We start from the raw sequence: 22,831 nt of genomic DNA on the forward strand, positions 1-22,831 counted from the left end.
GGATCAGTGTGGGGGATGTGTTGTCACCTACCCTTACCACCTGGGGGTGGCCCATCAGGAAGTCCAGGATCCAGTTGCAGAGGGAGGTGTTTAGTCCCATAGTCCTAAGTTTATTGATGAGCTTTGAGGGCACTATGGTGTTGAACGCCGAGCTGTTGTCAATTAATAGCATTCTCACATAGGTGTTCCTTTTGTCCAGGTGGGAAAGGGCAGTGTGGAGTGCAATAGAGATTGCATCATCTGTGGATCTGTTGGGGCGGTATGCAAATTGGAGTGGTTCTAGGGTTTCTGGGATAATGGCGTTGATGTGAGCCATGACCAGCCTTTCAAAGCACTTCATGGCTACAGACGTGAGTGCTACGGGTCGGTAGTCATTTAGGCAGGTTAATTTAGTGTTCTTGGGCACAGGCACTATGGTGGTCTGCTTAAAACATGTTGGTATTACAGACTCAGACAGGATGAAAATGTCAGTGAAGACACCTGTTTAAAGGTTGTTGTAGGCTTGTGTCACTGGGCAGCTCTCGGCTGTGCTTCCCTTTGTAGTCTGCAATGGTTTGCAAGCCCTGCCACATCCGACGAGTGTCAGAGCCGGTGTAGTACGATTCGATCTTAGTCCTGTATTGACACTTTGCCTGTTTGATGGTTCGTCAGAGGGCATAGCTGGATTTCTTATAAGCTTCCGGGTTAGAGTCCCGCTCTTTGAAAGCAGCAGCTCTAGCCTTTAGCTCAGTGCGGATGTTGTCTTTAATCCATGGCTTCTGGTTGGGGTATGTACATACGGTCACTGTGGGGATGACATCATCGATGCACTTATTGATGAAGCCAATGACTGATGTGGTGTACTCCTCAATGCCATCGGAGGAATCCCGGAACATATTCTAGTCTGTGCTAGCAAAACAGTYCTGTAGYTTAGCATCTGCKTCATCTGASCACTTTTTTATTGATCTMGTCACTGGTGCTTCCTGCTTTAATTTTTGCTTGTAAGCAGGAATCAGGAGGATAGAATTATGGTCAGATTTGCCAAATGGAGGGCGAGGGAGAGCTTTGTATGCGTCTCTGTGTGTGGAATAAAGGTGGTCCTAAGTTTTTTTCCCCCTCTGGTTGCCCATTTTAACATACTGATAAAAATTTGGTAAAACGGATTTAAGTTTCCCTGCATTAAAGTCCCCGGCTACTATGAGCGCTACCTCTGGGTGAGCGTTTTCTTGTTTGCTTATGGCGGAAAAGAGCTCATTCAATGCTGGTGGTATGTAAACAGCTAAGAAAAATACAGATGAAAACTCTCTCGGTAGATAATTGGTCTACAGCTGATCATGAAATACTCTACCTCAGGCGAGCAATAGCTCGAGACTTCCTTAGATATCGTGCAACAGCTGTTATTTACAAAAATACATAGTCCGTCGCCCCTTGTCTTACCAGACGCCGCTGTTCTATCCTGCCGGTACATCGTATAACCAGCCAGCTGTATGTTAATAGTGTCGTCGTTCATCCACGACTCCGTGAAGCATAAGATATTAAAGTTTTGAATGTCCTGTTGGTAGTTTAATTTATTGCGTAGGTCATCGATTTTATTCTCCCAAGATTGCACGTTTGCTAGCAGAATGGAAGGAAGTGGGGGTTTATTTGATCGCCTATGAATTCTCAGAAGGCAGCCCGCCCTCTGGCCCCTTTTCCTCCAACCTCCTCTTCACGTAAATCACAGGGATCTGGGCCAGTTCCCGAGAAAGCAGTATATCGTTCGCCTCGTCAGACTCGTTAAAGGAAAAAAAGTGGTGAGTAATCGCAGTCCTGATGTCCAGAAGTTATTTTCGGTCATAAGAGACGGTAGCGGCAACATTATGTACAAAATAAGTAAAAAGATAAGTTACAAACAACGCAAATAAACAAACAAAAAAACACAATCGGTTGGGGACACGTAAAACATCTTCCTTCTTCTCCGACGCCATGTGAGAATATAAGTATGCATCTAGGAAAAGGAACCAATCTAAGCGTGATTCATCCATGGGAATAACATTAGGAGAACATTTTCAACAGGAAACCCTTATGCTGACTTTCCACCCACCTGCCTTTGAAATAATAATGAGTGAATGCCTTTTGAATGGTGCCCAGGCAGAGAAAAAAACACTTTCAGGAAAAAGGACGTTTGTTTGGAGTGTCCATTAAGCCCAAGCAAGCCCTTGTAATAATGAGAAAACATTTAACTGAAAAGGCTCTGACTTTTTAATGGCCTTTACCTTGAACAATGCCTATATTAAACTTAGGTATGCCCTACAAAACAGCTTTATTTTAATTAAAAGTTAAATAGGTGCACGGAGGGATGTCAAGAAGCCGCAGAGATTCACAGGGGAATATCATTTATAGGATTCTTGTTCAGACTTTTCAGGCCTGATTTCCACAAATTTAACTGTCGGAGTTGCCATGACAACCTCCAATTATTTACTTCCCTTTCTTCTGTCGAAGAATGTAAACTACATTGTTCAAAGTTATTACAGGGCCTGCTGCCCCTTTGAAGATCAACAATGTGAAATCTCTGCCCAATTGACTCCCACCAGAAACTGGCCTCAAAACTGTGGCAGCGTTACTGAGCTCAGTCCACCTGACACATAAGACTTTCAAAGGACATTCTATAACAGGGCAAACTAGCTACACGTACCCTGATCATAGCCCTTTCATTACAGGCAGTCTAGTTAGTCAGGCCTTTTTAAAGTGGCACAAACTGGTGTGACTTCAGGGAGTACTGCTGCACCAAGCTAGATCGGTTACAAACAAAATGCAAGGCCCATGAGTCATGCTTCTCAAACTAAGATCCATCTCACCACCTTGTCTTATTCATAGTTTCACATTACTTTTACCCTTTTTTCCTTCCAAATTTCCACAGCAATGCTTCCAGAAGCTTGAAAGAGAAACGAATGGCTCATTTAATGTATACACTTTACTTCTTCACACTATAAACTGGAAAATATGTTTATGCAAGCACATGATTTTCCAGTAATTACGGAAAAGTCTGTGAGACATGAATATTCGGCACTGTGTCAAAAAGCAGCTCAGCCTTCACCTGTCTTGCCTAAAGCCAAGGGGATCAAACTTGTCTCAGTGCCAGGCTGTACTTGAACCCATTTAAGACTTTCTAAACCTGGAACCCCGTTGACTTACATTTACATCTATCATCTTTGGATGTAGAGAGAGGACACGGGAAAGTATATTTCCTAACAATTTGTGCCTTGGTTGGTTGTGCCTGAAAGTCCTGTTGGCTGGAGCCGGCTTTGGAAAGGCTAGCGTAAATAAGCCCTTTGAGCAGACGAGATGAGCCTTCTTTAGAAAATACACACTGGCTGCGTCTCAAATGGCACCCTATTCCCTATCTTGTGCGCTACACTAAATAGGGAATGGGAATCCATTTTGGGACGCAGCCACTGACTGCCCGATGAGCCTCCTTTAGAAAGGGGACACTGAGTCCTCTCTGCTCCTACTGAGGCTTAGACACACGTCCCCAGAGAGGATTCCTTCTTCAGCACGTCACCCTGTTGTCATCGCAGCGTATCATCAGCCTGCCCTCTCCACCTCACGGTTCGGCGCCACTCACTCCTGGAGCCCCTCCAAAGCGGGTGAGCACTCAGCTGGCAGGATGACATTAGGCATACACACACACACAATACATGACCAAAAGAATGTGGACACCTGCTCGTCAAACATCTCATTCCAAAATCACGGGCATTAATATGGAGTTGGTCCCCCCCCCCCTTTGCTGCTATAACAGCCTCCACTCTCCTGGGAAGGCTTTCCACTAGATGTTGGAACATTGCTGCGGGGACTTGCTTCCATTCAGCCACAAGAGCCTAAGTGAGGTCGGGCACTGATGTTGGGCATTTAGGCCTGACTCGCAGTCGGCTCGCAATTCATCCCAAAAGGTGTTCGATAGGGTTGAGGTCTGTGATCTGTGCAGGCTAGTTCTTACACACCGATCTCGACAAACCATTTCTGTATGGACCTCGCTTTGTGCACGGGGGCATTGTCATGCTGAAACAGGAAAGGGCCTTCCCCAAACTGTTGCCACAAAGTTGGAAGCGCAGAATCGTCTAGAATGTCATTGTATGCTGTAGCGTTAAGATTTATTTTCACTGGAACTAAGGGGCCTAGCCCCAACCATTAAAAACAGCCCAAGACAGTTATTCCTTCTCCACAAAACTTTACAGTTGGCACTATGCATTTGGAAAGGTAGCGTTCTACTGGCATCCGGTAAACCCAGATTTGTCCTTCGGACTGGCAGATGGTGAAGCGTGATTCATCACTCTAGAGTCCAATGGTGACAAGCTTTACACCACTCCAGCCGACGCTTGGCATTGCGCATGGTGATCTTAGGCTTATGTGCGGCTCCTCGGCCATTGAACAAACAGTTGAACAAACAGTTATTGTTCTGACATTGCTCCAATTGGTAGTTTGGAACTCGGTAGTGAGTGTTGCAACTGAGGACCAACGATTTTTATGCACTACATGCTTCAGCACTCAACAGTCCCGTTCTGTGAGCTTGTATCACTTAGCTGCTAAGCCATTGTTGCTTCTAGACGTTTCCATTTCACAATAACAGCACTTACAGTTGACTGGGGCAGCTGTAGCAGGGCAGAAATTTGACGAACTGACTTGTTGGAAAGGTGGCATTCTATGACGGTGCCACGTTGAAAGTCACTGAACAGTAAGGCAATTCTACTGCCAATGTTTGTCTATGGAGGTTGCATGGCTGTGTCCTTGATTTTTAGCCCCTTGTCAGCAACGGTGTGGAATTGTCAGTAGAGCCCCGAGACAGAATTGTGTCGAGGCACAGATCTGGGGAAGGGTATCAAAACATTTCTGCAGCATTGAAGGTCCCCAAGAATACAGTGGCCTCCATCATTCTTAAATGGAAGAAGTTTGGAACCACCAAGACTCTTTCTAAAGCTGGCCGCCTGGCCAAACTGAGAAATCAGGGGAGAAGGGCCTTGGTCAGGGAGGTGAGTTCCTCTGTGGAGATGGGAGAACCTTCCAGAAGGTCAACCATCTCTGCAGCACTTCACCAATCAGGCCTTTATGGTTGAGTGGCCAGACGGAAGCCACTCCTCAGTAAAAGGCACATGATAGCCTGCTTGGAGTTTGCCAAAAGGCACCTAAAGGACTCTCAGACCAGGAGAAACAAGATTCTCTGGTCTGAGAAAACATCTGGAGGAAAGCTGGCACCATCCCTACGGTGAAGCATGGTGGTGGCAACATCATGCTGTGGGGATGTTTTTCAGTGGCAGGGCAGTCCCTGCCACTGAAAAACATCCCCAGTCAGGATCGAGGGAAAAATGAACGGAGCAAAGTACAGAGAAATCCTTGATGAAAACTTGTTCCAGAGTGCTCAGCGCCTCAGACTGGGGTGAAGTTTCACCTTCCAATATGACAACGACCCTAAGCACACAGCCAACACAACGCAGGAGTGGCTTCGGGACAAGTCTCAGAATGTCCTTGAGTGGCTCAGCCGGAGCCTGGACTTGAACCCGATCTAACATCCCTGGAGAGACCTGAAAATAGCTGTGCAGCAACGCTCCCCATCCAACCTGACAGAGCTTGAGAGGATCTACAGAGAAGAATGGGAGAAACTCCCCAAATACAGGTGTGTCAAGCTTGTAGCGTCATACCCAAGAAGACTCAAGGTTGTAATCGCCACCAAAGGTGCTTCAACAAAGTACTGAGTAAATGGTCTGAATACTTATGTAAATGTCATATTTCCGTTGTTTTTTGTGTGTGTGCAGAAATATATAAAAACAGTTTTTGCTTCATCATTATGGGGTATTGTGTGTAGATTGATGAGAAAAAAATTACATGTAATTCATTTTAGAATAAGGTTGTAACAAAACAAAATGTGTAAAAGGTAAAGGGGTCTGAATACTTTCTGAATACACTGTATAGTGTATATGCAAGTACACACGAACGTAAGAGCACACACACATGAACAAACAAACACACGCACACACACACACACACATACTGCCTATGTGCTAATGTTAGTGCACAGTGACCACAGAGTCACGGGGGGGCTGCAAACCAACTCGAGAGGTACACATGCACCCCTGGCATGGAGATTCCTATCCCTCTACGTAATGCTGGGTGGGTCAGGTTGTTGCTGCCTATAAATGGACTACCTAAATCCATTGAAGGCTGTGTATTGTCAGGTGTTTTTGTGTGAGAATAGGAATAGACTGGAAGCATACCCTCACCTTAGCCATCTGGGCTTGGACCCCGCTGGTCTTCAGGGCAGTGACGGCTTTCTGAGCTGCAGCAGGGCTGTCGAAGTCCACAAAGCCGTAACCTGAGGGACAGAACACCACACCAGTCAAGACACTTCCTACTGTATGTGTTACACAGTCTACCTGGAAAGACCACCATAAACAACCATCCTAATTCATCATGCAGCTATGTCATAGGTATTTTCTATTGTTAACACCGTTAAAAACGTGCTCCGGTACTTTGGCGACTCAGTAAGTATTTATTAAACCTCTTTGGGCTGGATGTATCTACAGTATGTGTAGTTCATACATGCATAATCTATGAGCAGAATTACTGTCTTACCTCAATTAGCCACGGAATCCCTAGTTTGAAAGTGACTGTTTTCTGGAGGCTATGTGAACCATTTAGAGTACTGCAAGCTTGGACCACGTGGGTCAGCCCCCTAGCAATTCGAGTTCTAGCCAGTGAGGTTCAGGCCCTTGCCATTTGAGTGACAGCTAGCAAGAGGCCTGCCCAGCGTTATCCAATGAGGTTGCAGGGCGGGCCCAACGACTCCCTGGACGCAGCAGAGAGAGGGAGAGCAATGACGTGGTGTACATATCTGCACATATGTGACTTACTACGACATATTTGGGGACCACTTTTGGTTTGTGAGCCCTACTTTCAGAACTACTGGCTAAAAATTATACAAAAGTACCAGAGAATATCCCTAAAGTGGCACTCCAGTCTCCTTTTCACACCATTTAACACCTGATTTACTTAACAAAAGGAACATCTCAATAGGTGGTCCAGGTAAGTCATGACATGGCACATGTATGGGGTTGGCCTTTCCTCTTCTGTTCTCTACTGCTCCTCTATTGTTCTTCAAGCAAGGGGGAGGCCGATGACATCACGGATTCCCATAAGAACTCCTACTCCTTGAAGTTTGCAGTCGTGAAAAAATTAAATAAATGTTTTGCTCAGAAGTAAAAATATAAAAAACTTTAGTGTGTGTACTTTACTGTATTTATATTTGGGATATCGCTTTTCAACTGTAAAAGTTCTGAAATCGCTGGAGGAAGTCTTTAACAGTATAACAATAACGGGCATACAAATGTGTATCCGTGGTGAAATCTTGACTTAGTCTGCCTCCCAAATGGCACCGTATTCCCTACATAGTGCACTACTTTGTACCAGAGCACTATGAGAATATAGGGAATAGGGTGCCATTTGGGGAGGGAGACTAAATCTCAGGTCTAACTTGACATCTACGGCAGTAAGTGGCAGGCTGTGTTTGACACCCACCACAGTGAGGCCAGGCCAGAGGCCACCATGTTCTGTAGTGTGGTTGACCCCCACCTACTGTATCTGTGGCCCATAACGGTGGTCAGTCAGTGACTGGTGGTTAGACAGTGTAGTAGGCCCGGGGGAGCAGAGCACAGTGCTGAGGCTGCAGATTGCAATGATGATGCCCAGGGCTCAGGTCTGCTCATTGTCCCCTGGGGCTACATGCAAGCCAGGCCAGTCTAGAGTCAGACCTGCAGTCCAGTTCCTCCCTGCTCCCTACTCTGTGTTGCTATATTTAACCATCAAACAACCTCACAGGCCAACAGCAACCTCTCTGCTGCTCACTGTGGAATCTAATTACAGATCCTAGTTTGATCTTCAAGATAAACAGCCCAAAGTATATAATGAATCTGAACATTCAGATATTTGTTTTTATTAAGGACATTCAGATAAATGGCAAATGTTTATTTTCCTTTCAAGTTGGGATTTTGGGAGTTTTTTTTTTGGTATCTTCAAGCAAGCTGCGAGTTGAAGTAAAAATCGTAATGGAAGACGACAGGATGTTTCTCAGTCGCCACCTGTGATTAGTTAGCGTATCGTAATCCCCAGCAGGACAGTGACCAAGCTCTTTTCTTCTCAGCCCATCTGTGGTGCGTGCTGGCTGGGCTGGGCTGCGTGTCAGTGTGCTCCTCAGTAGTCAGGACAGGGTGTTGGGCCAAGGGCTGCAGCCGGAGCCAAGACTTTGTGTCACGCTCCAGAGGGAGGGGCATGAGCTGTCACTTCGTGTGGGGATCCGCCGCTAGCGCAACGCATGGTAACAGACAGACCATCAGTAAAGGGCCAGGACTAAAATAACACAAAGTGGTGGCAGCCTTTTGCCTGTCTGCCTGCCTGTTTCCTGACTAGCCCAGCCCCTATGAGCCACATAGCTGTTGAATGACTGAATGACTTCAACAAGGCCCGGGCCAGTGCACTCTGACAGTACTGGGCCGCCAAACCCACTGCACGAGTCAAGAGGGCCTTAAGCAAGGCTCTTCATCCATTCCTTAGCATGGGCATTGTCTTTAGTCTAATAGCATTAGGAGGATTATGGTAAAAGTCCTCTGTGTCATCATATCACAGACTGGAAGCTCCAAAGCCTTTGCACTGCTATCCTGGATTACAACGAGTCATTGTGATACATACATCCAGTATCCTCTCAATGATGCATGTGATGAGTTTTTATTGCTTTAAGTCTGACGGTTGTTATATGAGCATGACTTCTTGATTTGTGTGTATATTTTTGTGGGGGGGAAAAGTCTAGATCTTTTTACAGAATGTCTCCACTACGTCACGACTTGTTGAAGCCATACACACCTTTACATTTGTTTGTCGTCTTATCCAGGATGGCCTTTGTTGACACAATTTTGCCATACCTACGAGAGGAAGAGAAAGAGTGCTATTGTTAGTTGTGCTGTGTTACGTACCAGACAGACAGCCTCTCATTAAAAAAAAACACAAAGAGTGAGGCCTGGCTTGCACAAGGATTTATGACATCACCAAAAAAGCACGAGAAACAGGACGTCGTTTCCATGTGGATTTAAGAATCTCAGCGGCGCTAGAGCAAAGGTTGCCTTGATTTTTTTACCACACAACAATATCATGCAGGATTAACTATCCTCTATCCAGAGGGATTCAAAACAAGTGAAAATGACTGAGAAGCTTCTTTAGTAAACATACAGAACATCTAAAAACATTTTGTGTAAGTCTTCAGTGAAAAACTTGTATAAAATGTAACATAACACACTGTGGATTTATGACTTCTTGACAACGTCGGGACAGAGCGGACCGAGGGGCATTCCACAGCTACATCCTGTGCTTTAACAGTTATTTGGTGCACTGTGTTACTGCTGCTGCTGCCAGCTCTGACAAATGAACTTTGCGGTGACCCCTAAACCCCGGCTTCACTGCATTTCTTTTCAGCTCTAAGCTCGTGCACTCTATTCAGAACTAATAGAAAATCAATGCAAAGAACACAACAATTACATATGACGACTTTCTCTCTGTACAATGATGAATGCAACAAATAAGAACACACAGACATCAGGACGTAGTAGTAAATTAACCTCCCTGGTAGTAATCAGCGCGGCAGACAAATGATTGATGAGGGGATTGGCTCTCTAGATGGAGGAGGAAGTGTGAGCTTTGACCTGAGCTGGGAGGTGGGCAGGTGGTGGCTTTATGAAAATGAGTCCTCCATCTCGACCCCAAGTCGTAGATAGAACAGATTGTGACAGATCTGGTTGTGTGGCATGGTTTTATGTTTGCCACAAAGGGAAAGGTCACCTATAGCAGTGTTTTCCACAAGTACATAGAGTAGCCAGCCAAATAGAAAAGGTAGGCAGCCAGGTGTCCACTGCTGAGAATTTAGCTCTATTTTGGTGGCCTCTGGTACAGTCTAATGCCTTGATTCCATATGAAATACACAGCGAAATGACTTAATACTTGTTGTGGTATTGTATAGCAAGACATGACTTTACTATTTAAATGACTGAAAATGTATTAATTCAATGTATTGTCGGTTGTTTTGGATATTGTCTAGGTCTAAGCCTACTGCACATGCTCAGGACTATAAAATAACATTCAACCTTTTAACATTTAACCTGTCTTTTCCTGAGATTATTTACAGTTTTACTGCAATATAGAGTACCAGTCAAAAGTTTGGACACACCTACTCATTCAAGGGTTTTTCTTCATTTTTTACTATTTTCTACATTGTAGAATAATAGGGAAAACATCAAAACGATGAAATAACACATATGGAATCATGTAGTAACCAAAAAAGTGTTAGACAAATCCAAATATATTTTTTATTTGAGATTCTTCAAAGTAGCCACCCTTTGCCTTTGACAGCTTTTAGTAAGTTATTTGCAGATAATCGCCAAAAAGCCTAGGCCTGGCCTACCAGTAGCTTATGCAAATTAGGGAGCCAAGTGGACAGCTCTCTCACCGATGCAATTCAGTAGATAAAACTGACTGACAAGATGAGAGTAACTCACTTTAGCATCACTGTTTGGCAAGCCTTTTGGCAAGCCATCCTAGGAAAGGAAACGTTGGAAATCCTTTGGACATACATTGAGTGTACAAAACATTAAGAACACCTTCCTACTATTGCGTTACACCCCCTTTTGCCCTCAGAACAGCCTCAATTAGTCAAGGCATGGACTATACAAGGTGTGAGTGGCGTGTATTCATAGATGCCAAAGGAACCCAGGCTTCCCCAAAACATTTACCAACATTTCTTTTGTCTCTCTGTGTTTCAGAATGTTCCTTCAATTTGCAAGAGGCTGAATGTATCTCACTGGAGAAAGCATGCGAGCGAGTGAAACAACACCCCTCTGCTGTCTTGTCCAAAAGGGTATGACATTGTTGCCACCCGTAGCATTGAATGCAAGGGAAGCCAGCGAGCATTTGGCCTCCCTTGATTAAAAAATATATAAAATAATATCCAATCAGAGCTAAACTGAGTGAGCTCCACTAGGAATGGTCCTGGCGCACCAAAAAAAGGTGTCAAGGGAAGGTAGTTTGGATTTGGCGTCACTCCTATCAAATCGCATCAAGAGCATACTGTACATCATTGACAGAAACAACTTGAATTGCTGTATCTCGTTGTGTCGTTGTCCTCCGGTGGCTAGCTAGCTAGACAGCCCTTTCCTAAATTAGCCATGGATGGAGATAGGAATTTGGACTTCTACTGACCAATGATTATAACGGCGATTCTGATCCAACCATTCATTCATACATTGTTGTGCCCCTGGCCTGAGAGGATGGAAGTCCAATATATGATAGACCGTTTTGTCAACATGAAAGAGAGGAGGATGGCATTGGCATTTCTCTACAAGATGGGTGAATCAACATGTTTTTCTACTTGCACGAACGAGTACACGCGCACACACACACACACACACACACACACACACACACAGAAATTAGAACCATGAACAGCCACATTATATTTAGTTTACGCTGATTGGACTAAATAGTTTTTGATATATTTTTGTTGTCACTGTATTAGACTAAGCAGAGGTTATTTGATGATGTTGAAGTTGAAATGGTGCTGGAATAGTGGAGGCAGCTCCTGTTTTCTTTGTGACTTGCGGTAACTCTTAGTGGTTCTAAATCAATCGTTGTTCAGTGGTCTGAAAATGTGGGAAACATTAACTTGCTTAACCGTGCTGTAGGCCATGTCTGTTACATGCAATATGCTTTGTGAACTTCACCAGACAGATGTTGCTCTCCAGTTTTGTGATGAAACAAACGTGTGGTTGAATTTATTCTGCCACTGTGTCTTCTTATTGTCTTGGCCTTAGTGATATACAGGCCTATGTCAAGGCATATGAACTAACAGGTTATAGAGCAAACAACACAATTATCACAACACATAGGTTGTAATACAGCTTTCTTTCTGGCTTCCACAGTGATTTTACCAACGCACCGCTACTGCAAGGTGCCGAAAGCGTTCCACAGGGACGCTGGCCCTGTTGACACCAATGGTTCCCACAATTGTGTCAAGTTGGCTAGATGTCCTGTGGGTGGTGGACCATTCTTGATACACACAGGAAATAGTTGAGCGTGAAAAGTGAAAAATCCAGCAGCGTTGCACTTCTTGACACACTCAAACCGGTGCGCCTGGCACCTACTACCATACCCCGTTCAAAGGCACTTAAATATTTTGTCTTACCCATTCACCCTCTGAATGGCACACATGCATACCTAATCCATGTCTCAATTGTCTCAAGACTTAAAAATCATTATTTAACCTGTGTCCTCCCCTTCATCTACACTGACTAAAATGGATTTAACAAGTGAGATCAATAAGGGAATCCAGCTTTCACCTGGATTCACCTGGTCAGTCTGTCAATGAAAGAGCCTGTGTTCCTAATGTTTTGTACGCTCAGTGTATAGCCTAACCATGTTGCATGATTTATGAATGGCAAAGAGATGTATAGAAGATCAACTTTATTCAGTCAGTTCGACACCCTTTATAAACTAGTCAAAACTTGCGGTTCAGTTGTCAATCAATGCGCAGTAAATAGCCTACTATGCGCCACAACTCCGCGTGGCTGGCTATGTGAAACACACAAAATAAAATAAATGAACGTGTCAGAAAACAATAATTAGGCTTAGTTGTGGATTTCGACTCATCGTTACCACATACAGTACATTACATGGGATGTGCAAATTCACAAGCATCATGCTCTATTCCTCCTCCGTGTAAATATGTTTGACTGCAACCATAACATCTGTATATAATGACGAGATGCTCGGGAGTCGTTGTCCCAAAGGCATTGGGCTTATTTTGGACAGATTTTGGTGAGAGTGAAACCTCTCGCTTTGCCTCTTCCTCTCTGCTGCGTTATTGTCTTTGCTCGCTTTGTGACTGACAGGCGCCTGTCCTATTTTTAATTTTTAAATTTTCACCTTTATTTAACCAAGTAGGCTAGTTGAGAACAAGTTCTCATTTACAACTGCGACCTGGCCAAGATAAAGCAAAGCAGTTCGACACATACAACAACACAGAGTTACACATGGAATAAACTAACATACAATCAATAATAAAGTAGAAAAAGTCTATATACAGTGTGTGCAAATGAGGTAGGATAAGGGAGGTAAGGCAATAAATAGGCCACGGTGGCGAAGCAATTACAATATAACAATTAAACACTGGAATGGTAGATGTGCAGAAGATGAATGTGCAAGTAGAGATACTGGGGAGCAAAGGAGCAAAATAAATAAATAAAGACAGTATGGGGATGATGTAGTTGGATGGGCTATTTACAGATGGCCTACGTACAGGTGCAGTGATCTGTGAGCTGCTCTGACAGCTGGTGCTTAAAGCTAGTGAGGGAGATATGAGTCTCCAGCTTCAGTGATTTTTGCAGTTCGTTCCAGTCATTGGCAGCAGAGAACTGGAAGGAAAGGCGGCCAAAGGAAGTATTGGCTTTGGGGGTGACCAGTGAGATATACCTGCTGGAACGCGTGCTACGGGTGGGTGCTATGGTGACCAGTGAGCTGAGATAAGGCGGGGCGTTACCTAGCAGAGACTTGTAGATGACCTGGAGCCAGTGGGTTTGGCGACGAGTATGAAGCGAGGGCCAGCCAACGAGAGCGTACAGGTCGCAGTGGTGGGTAGTATATGGGGATTTGGTGATAAAACGGATGGCACTGTGATAGACTGCATCCAATTTGTTGAGTAGAGTGTTGGAGGCTATTTTGTAAATGACATCGCCGAAGTCGAGGATCGGTAGGATGGTCAGTTTTACGAGGGTATGTTTGGCAACATGAGTGAAGGAGGCTTTGTTGCGAAATAGGAAGCAGATTCTAGATATAATTTTGGATTGGCGATGCTTAATGTGAGTCTGGAAGGAGAGTTTACAGTCTAAACAGACACCTCGGTATTTGTAGTTGTCCACATATTCAGAACCGTCCAGAGTAGTGATGCTGGACAGGTGTGCAGGTGTGGGCAGCAATCGGTTGAAGAGCATGCATTTAGTTTTACTTGCATTTAAGAGCAGTTGGAGGCCACGGAAGGAGAGTTGTATGGCATTGAAGCTCGTCTGGAGGTTAGTTAACACAGTGTCCAAAGAAGGGCCAGAGGTATACAGAATGGTGTCGTCTGCGTAGAGGTGGATCAGAGAATCACCAAGTAGCAAGAGCGACATCATTGATGTATACAGAGAAGAGAGTCGGCCCGAGAATTGAACCCTGTGGCACCCCCATAGAGACTTCCAGAGGTCCGGACAACAGGCCCTCCGATTTGACACACTGAACTCTATCAAAGAAGTAGTTGGTGAATCAGGTAAGGCAATCATTTGAGAAACCAAGGCTGTTGAGTCTGCCGATAAGAATGTGGTGATTGACTGAGTCGAAAGCCTTGGCCAGGTCAATGAATACGGCTGCACAGTAATGTCTCTTATCGATGGAGGTTATGATACCGTTTAGGACCTTGAGCGTGGCTGAGGATTGCATAGCGGAGAAGGTACGGTGGGATTCGAAATGGTCGGTAATCTGTTTGTTAACGTGGCTTTCGAAGACCTTAGAAAGGCAGGGTAGGATAGATATAGGTCTGTAGCAGTTTGCGTCTAGAGTGTCTCCCCCTTGAAGAGGGGGATGACTGTGGCAGCTTTCCAATCTTTGGGAATCTCAGACGATACGAAAAGGAGGTTAAACAGGCTAGTAATAGAGAAATAGGGGAGGCTTGGGCGAGTTGCTGTGGGGGGTGCAGGGCTGTTGATCGGGGTGGGGTTAGCCAGGTGGAAAGCATGGCCAGCCGTAGAAAAATGCTTATTGAAATTCTCAATTATAGTAGATTTATCGGTGGTGACAGTGTTTCCCTAGCTTCAGTGCAGTGGGCAGCTGGGAGGAGGTGCTATCAATAGATCGCTAAAAGATGCATATCGTTCATTCTAGCGGGATAGGGCTCGATGGTCTAACGAATTGAAACTTATAAATGAAATTTAACTTGCTGAAAATCAGTTTGTAACTGGCTGATTAGCCAACAGCCGGTGCTAATGGAAAACACTGCTGTAGTGCCTTCGCCATAATGATCGCTGATCAGTAGTGGCTTAATAATAAGCAATTAAGTCCATATTTTTTTTTATCCAATTGCAGAGCCTGACTGAGCAATTAACCGAAATGGCAGTTATTTTTACGTTTTTAAACAACTAATTGATAGAATGTTGGTTCAATTATTTGAATTCCATTTTTTTTTTTTTCTGTGAGCGCACATTGCACAGTTTTTCTATAGATTAATCAGATCAAGCCTGAACTGTGCAATATAGTAGGGAGTTTCCAACAGGCCAATATTCTACATAGTTTAACACAGAAAACATGGTAATTAACTACAATGACCATAATCCATTGCGTGCCTACTCTCCAGTCTGTGTTTATTTTTTACACATGCTACATGAGGTTAGTTAGGGAAAGACACAGAGAGGGAAAAGAGAGACGAATACGAGATCGAGAGGGATAGAGAGCAGTTGCTTCGCAAGGTATCTCTACCTGAAAATACACAGTGATGGGAAAAGTACTCAATTGTCATACTTGAGTAAAAGTAAAGATACCTTAATAGAAAATGACTCAAGTAAAAGTGAAAGTCACCTAGTAAAATACTACTTGAGTAAAAGTCTAAAAGTATTTGGTTTAAAATATACTTAAATATCAAATGTAAATGGAATAGCTCAAATGTACTTAGTAAAGTAGTATGGTATATTCGTATAGTAAAATAGAGATAGCCCCAAAAACTACTTAAGTAGTACTTTAAAGTATTTTTACCTAAGTACTTTACACCACTGAAAATACAGGATCTAGGTAATTGTAAATGTAAAATGTAATTGATAGTTGGTATTCAGCAGTCATAAAAGTATGCCTTATTTACTTTGAAGAACTACTAAAATAGTGATTTTGTCAGTCAGCTCTATAGAGATGAGATGATGACTTGGAATGAAATAATAAAGTCATCAAATAAAACCAATGTAATATACACAACAACTGAAATATTTTATTAAAGTAAAGTAATATGAATAAATGATGGTTAATAAGTAATAATCAGTAATGGGCAGTCACCACCATCATGGGACTTTAATTAATTGTTTTATTCCATGTTAGAGTATTCAACCCACATTATGCATAGTGCACTTCATGTAAAAAAAAATTATATTGAAATAAAAAAACGTGATTATTTTTTAAATAATCTAACTGAAACCGAACTGACCTCAAAAAGCTTTAATCGCTCAGCACTAGTGCTTTGTTAGTCTCTGCGGGCCGGCGTGACCTTACCCTGCGTTCTACTGGGTAAAGAGCCCTGAGGATGAAGGGTTTCCACTAATTGACTCCAAATTAATCAATCACAGGAATCACCACAGTGTCAATGGCAAGCCCCCTCCCCCCTAGAGCAGCTCACGATGAAGGGACACAAAAATCGAAAGCTTGAAAGAAAGAGGTTAAAAAAAAGCTTCCTGATCTGGCCCACTGTGGGGTGACTGAGAGGACACAGTTTAACTCTCCACAAAAAACCAATGGATTAGCATCGAAAGTATATGAAACCAGCACAGTCGTTAAGGGTAAGACAACTGCTGAAACTGCGTATATGTGTACGCGTGCGTGCGTGTGTATGTGTGTGTGTGCGTGCGTGCAGTGAGCTCAGAAAGTATTCACACCGCTTGATTTTTCCCCACATTTTGTTGTGTTACAGCCTGAATTTAAAATGGATTCAATTTAGATTTTTTTTGTCACTGGCCTACACACAATAAGCCATAATGTCAAAGTGGAATGATGTTTTTTCAAAATGTTTACAAATGAAAAGATGTTATGGCAAGCCTAAATAAGTTCAGGGGTGATCTGTAAGGTCCCTCAGTCGAGCAGTACATTTCAACCACCAAGACCAGGGAGGTTTTCCAATTCCTGAGTGGACTAGTTACAATTTTGACTTAAATCTACTTGAAAATACTGTATATAGCAAGACCTGAAAATGGTTGTCTAGCAATGATCAATAACCAATTTGACAGAGCTTAAAGAATAAATGGGCAAATGTTCCACAATCCAGATGTGGAAAGCTCTTAGATACGTACCCTGAAAGACTCACCACTATAATCGCTTCCAAAGGTGCTTCTACAAAGTATTGACTCAGAGGTGTGAATAGATAGATAGGTGTAAATTAGATATTTCTGTAATTCATTATAAATAAAACTGCAAAAATGTCTGAAAACATGTTTTCACTGTCAATATGGTGTATTGTAGAGGTCAATCGATTATGATTTTTCAACGCCTATAACAATACCGATTATTGGAGGACCAAAAAAAGCCGATACAGATTAATCGGACGATTTTTAGATATATATTTGTAATAATGACAATTACAACAATACTATCTATTTAGCCTCAAATAAATAATGAAACATGTTCAATTTGATTTAAATAATGAAAAAACAAAGTGTTGGAGAAGAAAGTAAAAGTGCAATATGTGCCATGTAAAAAAGCTAACGTTTAAGTTCCTTGCTCAGAACATGAGAACATATGAAAGCTGGTGGTTCCTTTTAACATGAGTCTTCAATATTCCCAGGTAACAAGTTTTAGGTTGTAGTTATTATAGGACTATTTCTCTCTATACCATTTGTATTTCATATACCTTTGACTATTGGATGTTCTAATAGGTACTTTAGTATTGCCAGCCTAATCTCAGGAGTTGTCACGACTTCGACCGAGGCAGGCTCTCCTTCCCGTGCGGGTGGCGTTCGGCGGTCGTCGTCACCGGCCTATTAGCTGCCACTGATCTTTTTCTCCCCCTCCCTATGTGGTTATTGGGTGCACCTGTGGTGTATTAGGGTTAATTAGTTGGGCTTATTAGTCAGCCGGCCCGCACGTTTCTTTGTGCGGGATTGTTTGYTTGTAAGTAGTGGTGTTGATTGTGTGCTACGTGTTTTCTGGACTGTGTTSCTTTTCCCCGTGTCTGGGGTTGGTTAGATAGTACACCCAGTGTGTTAACAGGGTGGACTAGATGGTCCGTGTTCATTAAAGAACATTTTGTATTTGGTACCTGCTGTTTCCTGCGTGTTGACTCCACACTCCGACACCCAGGCCTTACAGAATCCCGCACCAAGAAATGGAGTCAGCAGGAGCAGCAGCCAACCCTCTCCCATCGATAGAGGAACAGGTGCTCCAGCATACCACTGTTCTCCACCGTATTGGAACAGCGATGGATTCGATGATGCAGCGAATGGATCGATGGGAGAGGAGTGGTTTCCTCTCTCCACCTTCGGCTCCTCCAGCCCAGGACTCTTCATTCCTCGGCTCCAGCGCTCTCCGTCTGACACTCCCGAGGGATTATGATGGATCGGCGGTGGGGTGCCAGGGGTTCCTACTCCAACTGGAACTGTACCTTGCCGCTGTAAGACCCACTCCCTCGGGAGCGGAGAGGGTGCGTGTCCTCGTCTCCTGCCTCACGGGTCGTGCTCTGGAGTGGGCYAACGCGGTCTGGAATGGCCCAGACTCGGCGAAGGAGCATTACCCAGAATTCACCCGCCGTTTTCGGGCCGTATTTGACCATCCTCCAGAGGGCCGAGCGGCGGGAGAACGACTGTTCCACCTTAGGCAGGAGAAGAGGAGCGCCCAGGATTAAAAGCATTGCGCTGTTTATGATTCAAGACTATCAACTCCTGTAAGGCCTGGGTGTCGGAGTGTGGAATCAACACGCAGGAACAGCAGGTACCAAATACAAAATGTTCTTTAATGAACACGGACCATCTAGTCCACCCTGTTAACACACTGGTTGTACTATCTAACCAACCCCAGACACGGGGAAAAGGAACACAGTCCAGAAAACACGTAGCACACAATCAACACCCACTACTTACAAGCAAACAATCCCGCACAAAGAAACGTGCGGGCCGGCTGACTAATAAGCCCAACTAATTAACCCTATACACCACAGGTGCACCCAATAACCACATAGGGAGGGGGAGAAAAAGATCAGTGGCAGCTAATAGGCCGGTGACGACGACCGCCGAACGCCACCCGCACGGGAAGGAGAGCCTGCCTCGGTCGAAGTCGTGACAGTACCCCTCTGACGCGCGGCTCCCGCAGCGCGCCGACACCGGCCTCGAGGTCGACCCGGAGGACGAGGTGCAGGGCGATCCGGATGGGAGCGATGGAAATCCCTCAGCATCGACGGATCCAAAATGTCCCCCACCGGTACCCAGCACCTCTCCTCCGGACCGTACCCCTCCCAGTCCACGAGGTACTGAAGGCCCCTCACCCGGCGTCTCGAGTCCAGAATGGCCCGTATCGTGTACGCCGGGGACCCCCCGATGTCCAGAGGGGGAGGAGGGACCTCCGGCACCTCACCTTGCTGTAGGGGACCAGCTACCACCGGCCTGAGGAGAGACACATGAAACGAGGGGTTAATACGATAATAGGAAGGGAGTTGTAATCGATAACACACCTCGTTTATTCTCCTCGGACTTTGAAGGGCCCTACACACTGCGGACCCAGCTTCCGGCAGGCCAAGCGGAGGGGCAGGTTTCGGGTCGAGAGCCAGACCCTGTCCCCCGGTACAAAACGGGGCCTCACTGCGTGGCGGTCAGCGCTCCTCTTCTGCCGTCCACTGGCTTGTTGGAGAGATTCCTGGACGGCCCTCCATGTCTCCTTGGAACGCTGCACCCATTCCTCCACCGCAGGAGCCTCGGTCTGGCTCGGATGCCATGGTGCCAGGACCGGCTGGTACCCCAATACACACTGAAAGGGGGACACGTTAGTAGAGGAGTGGCGTAGTGAGTTCTGGGCCATTTCAGCCCAGGGAATGTATCTCTTCCACTCCCCTGGCCGGTCCTGGCAATACGACCGCAGAAACCTACCCACCTCCTGGTTCACTCTCTCCACCTGCCCATTACTCTCAGGGTGATACCCGGAGGTCAGGCTGACCGAGACCCCAAACGCTCCATGAACGCCCTCCATACTCGGGACGTGAATTGGGGGCCCCGATCAGAAACGATGTCCTCCGGCACCCCGTAGTGCCGGAAGACGTGGGTAAATAATGCCTCCGCAGTCTGTAGGGCTGTAGGAATACCGGGCAACGGGAGGAGACGACAGGACTTCGAGAACCGATCCACAATCACCAGTACCGTGTGTTTCCCTGAGACGGTGGAAGATCGGTCAGAAAATCTACGGACAGGTGCGACCAAGGCCGTTGTGGAACGGGGAGGGGTTGTAACTTCCCTCTAGGAAGGTGCCTAGGAGCCTTACTCTGGGCGCATACCGAACAGGAGGAAACATAAACCCTAACGTCTCTCGACAAGGTAGGTCACCAATACCTCCCCCGAAGACTCTCCACCGTCCTCTTCACCCAGGGTGACCCGAGGAGGGTAGAACGTGAGCCCACCGAATCAATTTGTCCCGAACACCAAGCGGCACGTACTTCCGCCCCACCAGACACTGAGGAGGAGCGGGTTCCCGCCGTAACGCCCGCTCGATGTCCGAGTCCAATTCCCACACCACTGGTGCTATCAACCTTGAGGGGAAGGATGGGAGTGGGTTCGGTGGGCCGATCGTCCCGAATCGTAAAAACGGGACAGTGCATCCGCCTTTACGTTCTGAGAGCCCGGTCTATATGTTAACGTAAACTGAAATCGGGTAAAGAACATGGCCCACCTTGCTTGACGTGGGTTCAGTCTCCTAGCTGCCCGAATATACTCAGATTCTGGTGGTCGGTCCAGATGAGAAAAGGGTGCTTAGCCCCCTCAAGCCAGTGTCTCCACACTTCAGGGCACTGACCACTGCTAACATCCCGGTCCCCACATCATAGTTACGCTCCGCTGAACTGAGCTTCTTCGAGAAGAAAGCACAGGGGTGGAGTTTTGGTGGCGTACCAGAGCGCTGTGATAGCACGGCACCTACCCAGCCTCGGACGCGTCCACCTCCACTATGAATGCTAGAGAGGGATCCGGATGAGCCAACACGGGCGCATCCGTGAACAGCGCCTTCAACCTGTTGAAAGCTCCGTCCGCTTTTGCTGACCACTGCAGCCGCACCGGACCCCTTCAGCAGTGAGGTAATGGGAGCTGCTACCTGACCAAAACCCCGGATAAACCTCCGGCAGTAGTTGGCAAAACCAAAAACCGCTGCACCTCTTTTACCGTGGTCGGAGTCAGCAATTACGCACGGCCTTAATGCGGTCACTCCCTACCACCACGCCGAGGTAGAAATGCGATAACCCAGAAAAGAGACGGCTCGTTTAGAGAACACCAACTTCTCAGCCTTGACATATAGGTCATGCTCCAGCAGTCTACCAAGCACCTTGCGCACCAGAGACACATGTGCGGCGTGAGTGGCTGAATAGATCAGAATGTCATCGATATAAACAACCACTCCCTGCCCGTGCAGGTCCCTGAGAATATCGTCTACAAAGGATTGAAAAACGGCTGGAGCATTCTTTAACCCATATGGCATGACGCAGTACTCATATGGCCCGATGTGGTACTAAATGCGGTTTTCCACTCGTCTCCTTTCCGAATACGCACCAGACTATACGCGCTCCTGAGATCCAATTTTGTGAAGAACTGCGCTCCGTGAAATGATTCCATTGCCGTAGCAATGAGAGGTAGTGGGTAACTAAACCCTACGGTGATGGCATTTAGACCTCTATAATCAATACTCGGACGCAAACCTCCCTCCTTTTCTTCACAAAAAAGAAACTCGAGGAGGCGGGTGAGATGGAGGACCGAATGTACCCCTGTCCCAGAGACTCAGTGACATATGTCTCCATAGCCACCGTCTCCTCTTGGGACAATGGTTACACGTGACTCTTGGGAAGCGCAGCGTCTACCTGGAGATCTATCGCACAATCCCTTCCCGGTCGATGAGGTGGTAATTTAGTCGCTTTTCTTTTTACTGAAAGCGATTGCCAAATCGGCTAACTCGGGGGGAATGTACACCGGGGAACCCTGGTCTGGACTTTCCACGCGACGTGGCACCGATGGAAACTCCCAAACACCTTCCAGAACACTCCTTTGACCACCCCTGGAGAACCCCCTGTCTCCACGAAATTTAGGATTGTGCCGGGCCAGCCAGGGAATCCCTAGCACCACTGGAAACGCAGGCGAATCAATAATATAAAAGCTGATACGCTCCTTATGATTCCCCTGCGTCACAATGTCCAGGGGAACAGTGGTCTCCCTGACCACCCCTGACCCTAATGGCCGGCTATCTAGGGAGTGCACGGGAAAGGGAGAATCTATCGGCACAAGCGGAACCCTTAACCTAAGAGCGAGTCCGCGATCCATAAAGTTCCAGCTGCGCCTGAATCGACTAGCGCCCTATGCTGGGAAGAGGGGAAACATTTCAGAAAAAAAAATCAAGACAAACATGTGACTAACAGGGGGTTTTGGGTGAGTTTGGTGCTGACTCACCTGGGGTGATCGAGAAGCGTTCCGCCTGCCATCTCGACTCCCAGACGGACCCCCCCAGCACCGATCGGCCGTGTGTCCTCTCCGACCACAGCTGGTGCAGGGAGAGCCTCCTCCTCCGGTATCCTCGGCCCAGCCCCTCCCAACTCCATGGGAATAGGAGCGGAGGGGCTGGGGGTGGAACGTACAGGACCTCTCAGAACGCCCGCGGGCAGCCAGCAGATTGTCCAGACGGATGGACATGTCAATCAGCTCATCTAGAGAAAGAGCGGTGTCCCGACATGCTAGCTCCCTGCGGACGTCCTCCCGGAGACTACACCGGTAGCGATCAATAAGGGCCCTGTCGTTCCACCCAGATCCTGCAGCCAGGGTCCGGAACTCCAGCGGGG

General features: G+C 46.1%; 1 protein-coding gene across 7 annotated transcripts in view; it reads right to left on the reverse strand.

Moving 5' to 3' along the window:
• LOC111959475 (RNA-binding motif, single-stranded-interacting protein 1) overlaps positions 1 to 22,831 on the reverse strand; it is a 74,200-nt gene that overhangs the window by 20,977 nt on the left and 30,392 nt on the right. For 4 of the 7 annotated variants that reach the window (XM_070437740.1, XM_023981070.2, XM_023981068.2 and 1 more), the window contains exons 3-4: positions 8,863 to 8,921; positions 6,225 to 6,322 (exon numbers count right to left, since the gene is read on the reverse strand). In XM_070437740.1, the coding sequence (XP_070293841.1) occupies positions 6,225 to 6,322; positions 8,863 to 8,921 (157 nt within the window). The remainder of the gene's footprint in view (positions 1 to 6,224; positions 6,323 to 8,862; positions 8,922 to 22,831) is intronic. The other 3 variants (XM_023981071.2, XM_023981074.2, XM_023981073.2) reach the window with 1 other exon arrangement.

This window comes from Salvelinus sp. IW2-2015, linkage group LG36 (assembly GCF_002910315.2).
Source record: "Salvelinus sp. IW2-2015 linkage group LG36, ASM291031v2, whole genome shotgun sequence".
Taxonomy (NCBI): domain Eukaryota; kingdom Metazoa; phylum Chordata; class Actinopteri; order Salmoniformes; family Salmonidae; genus Salvelinus; species Salvelinus sp. IW2-2015.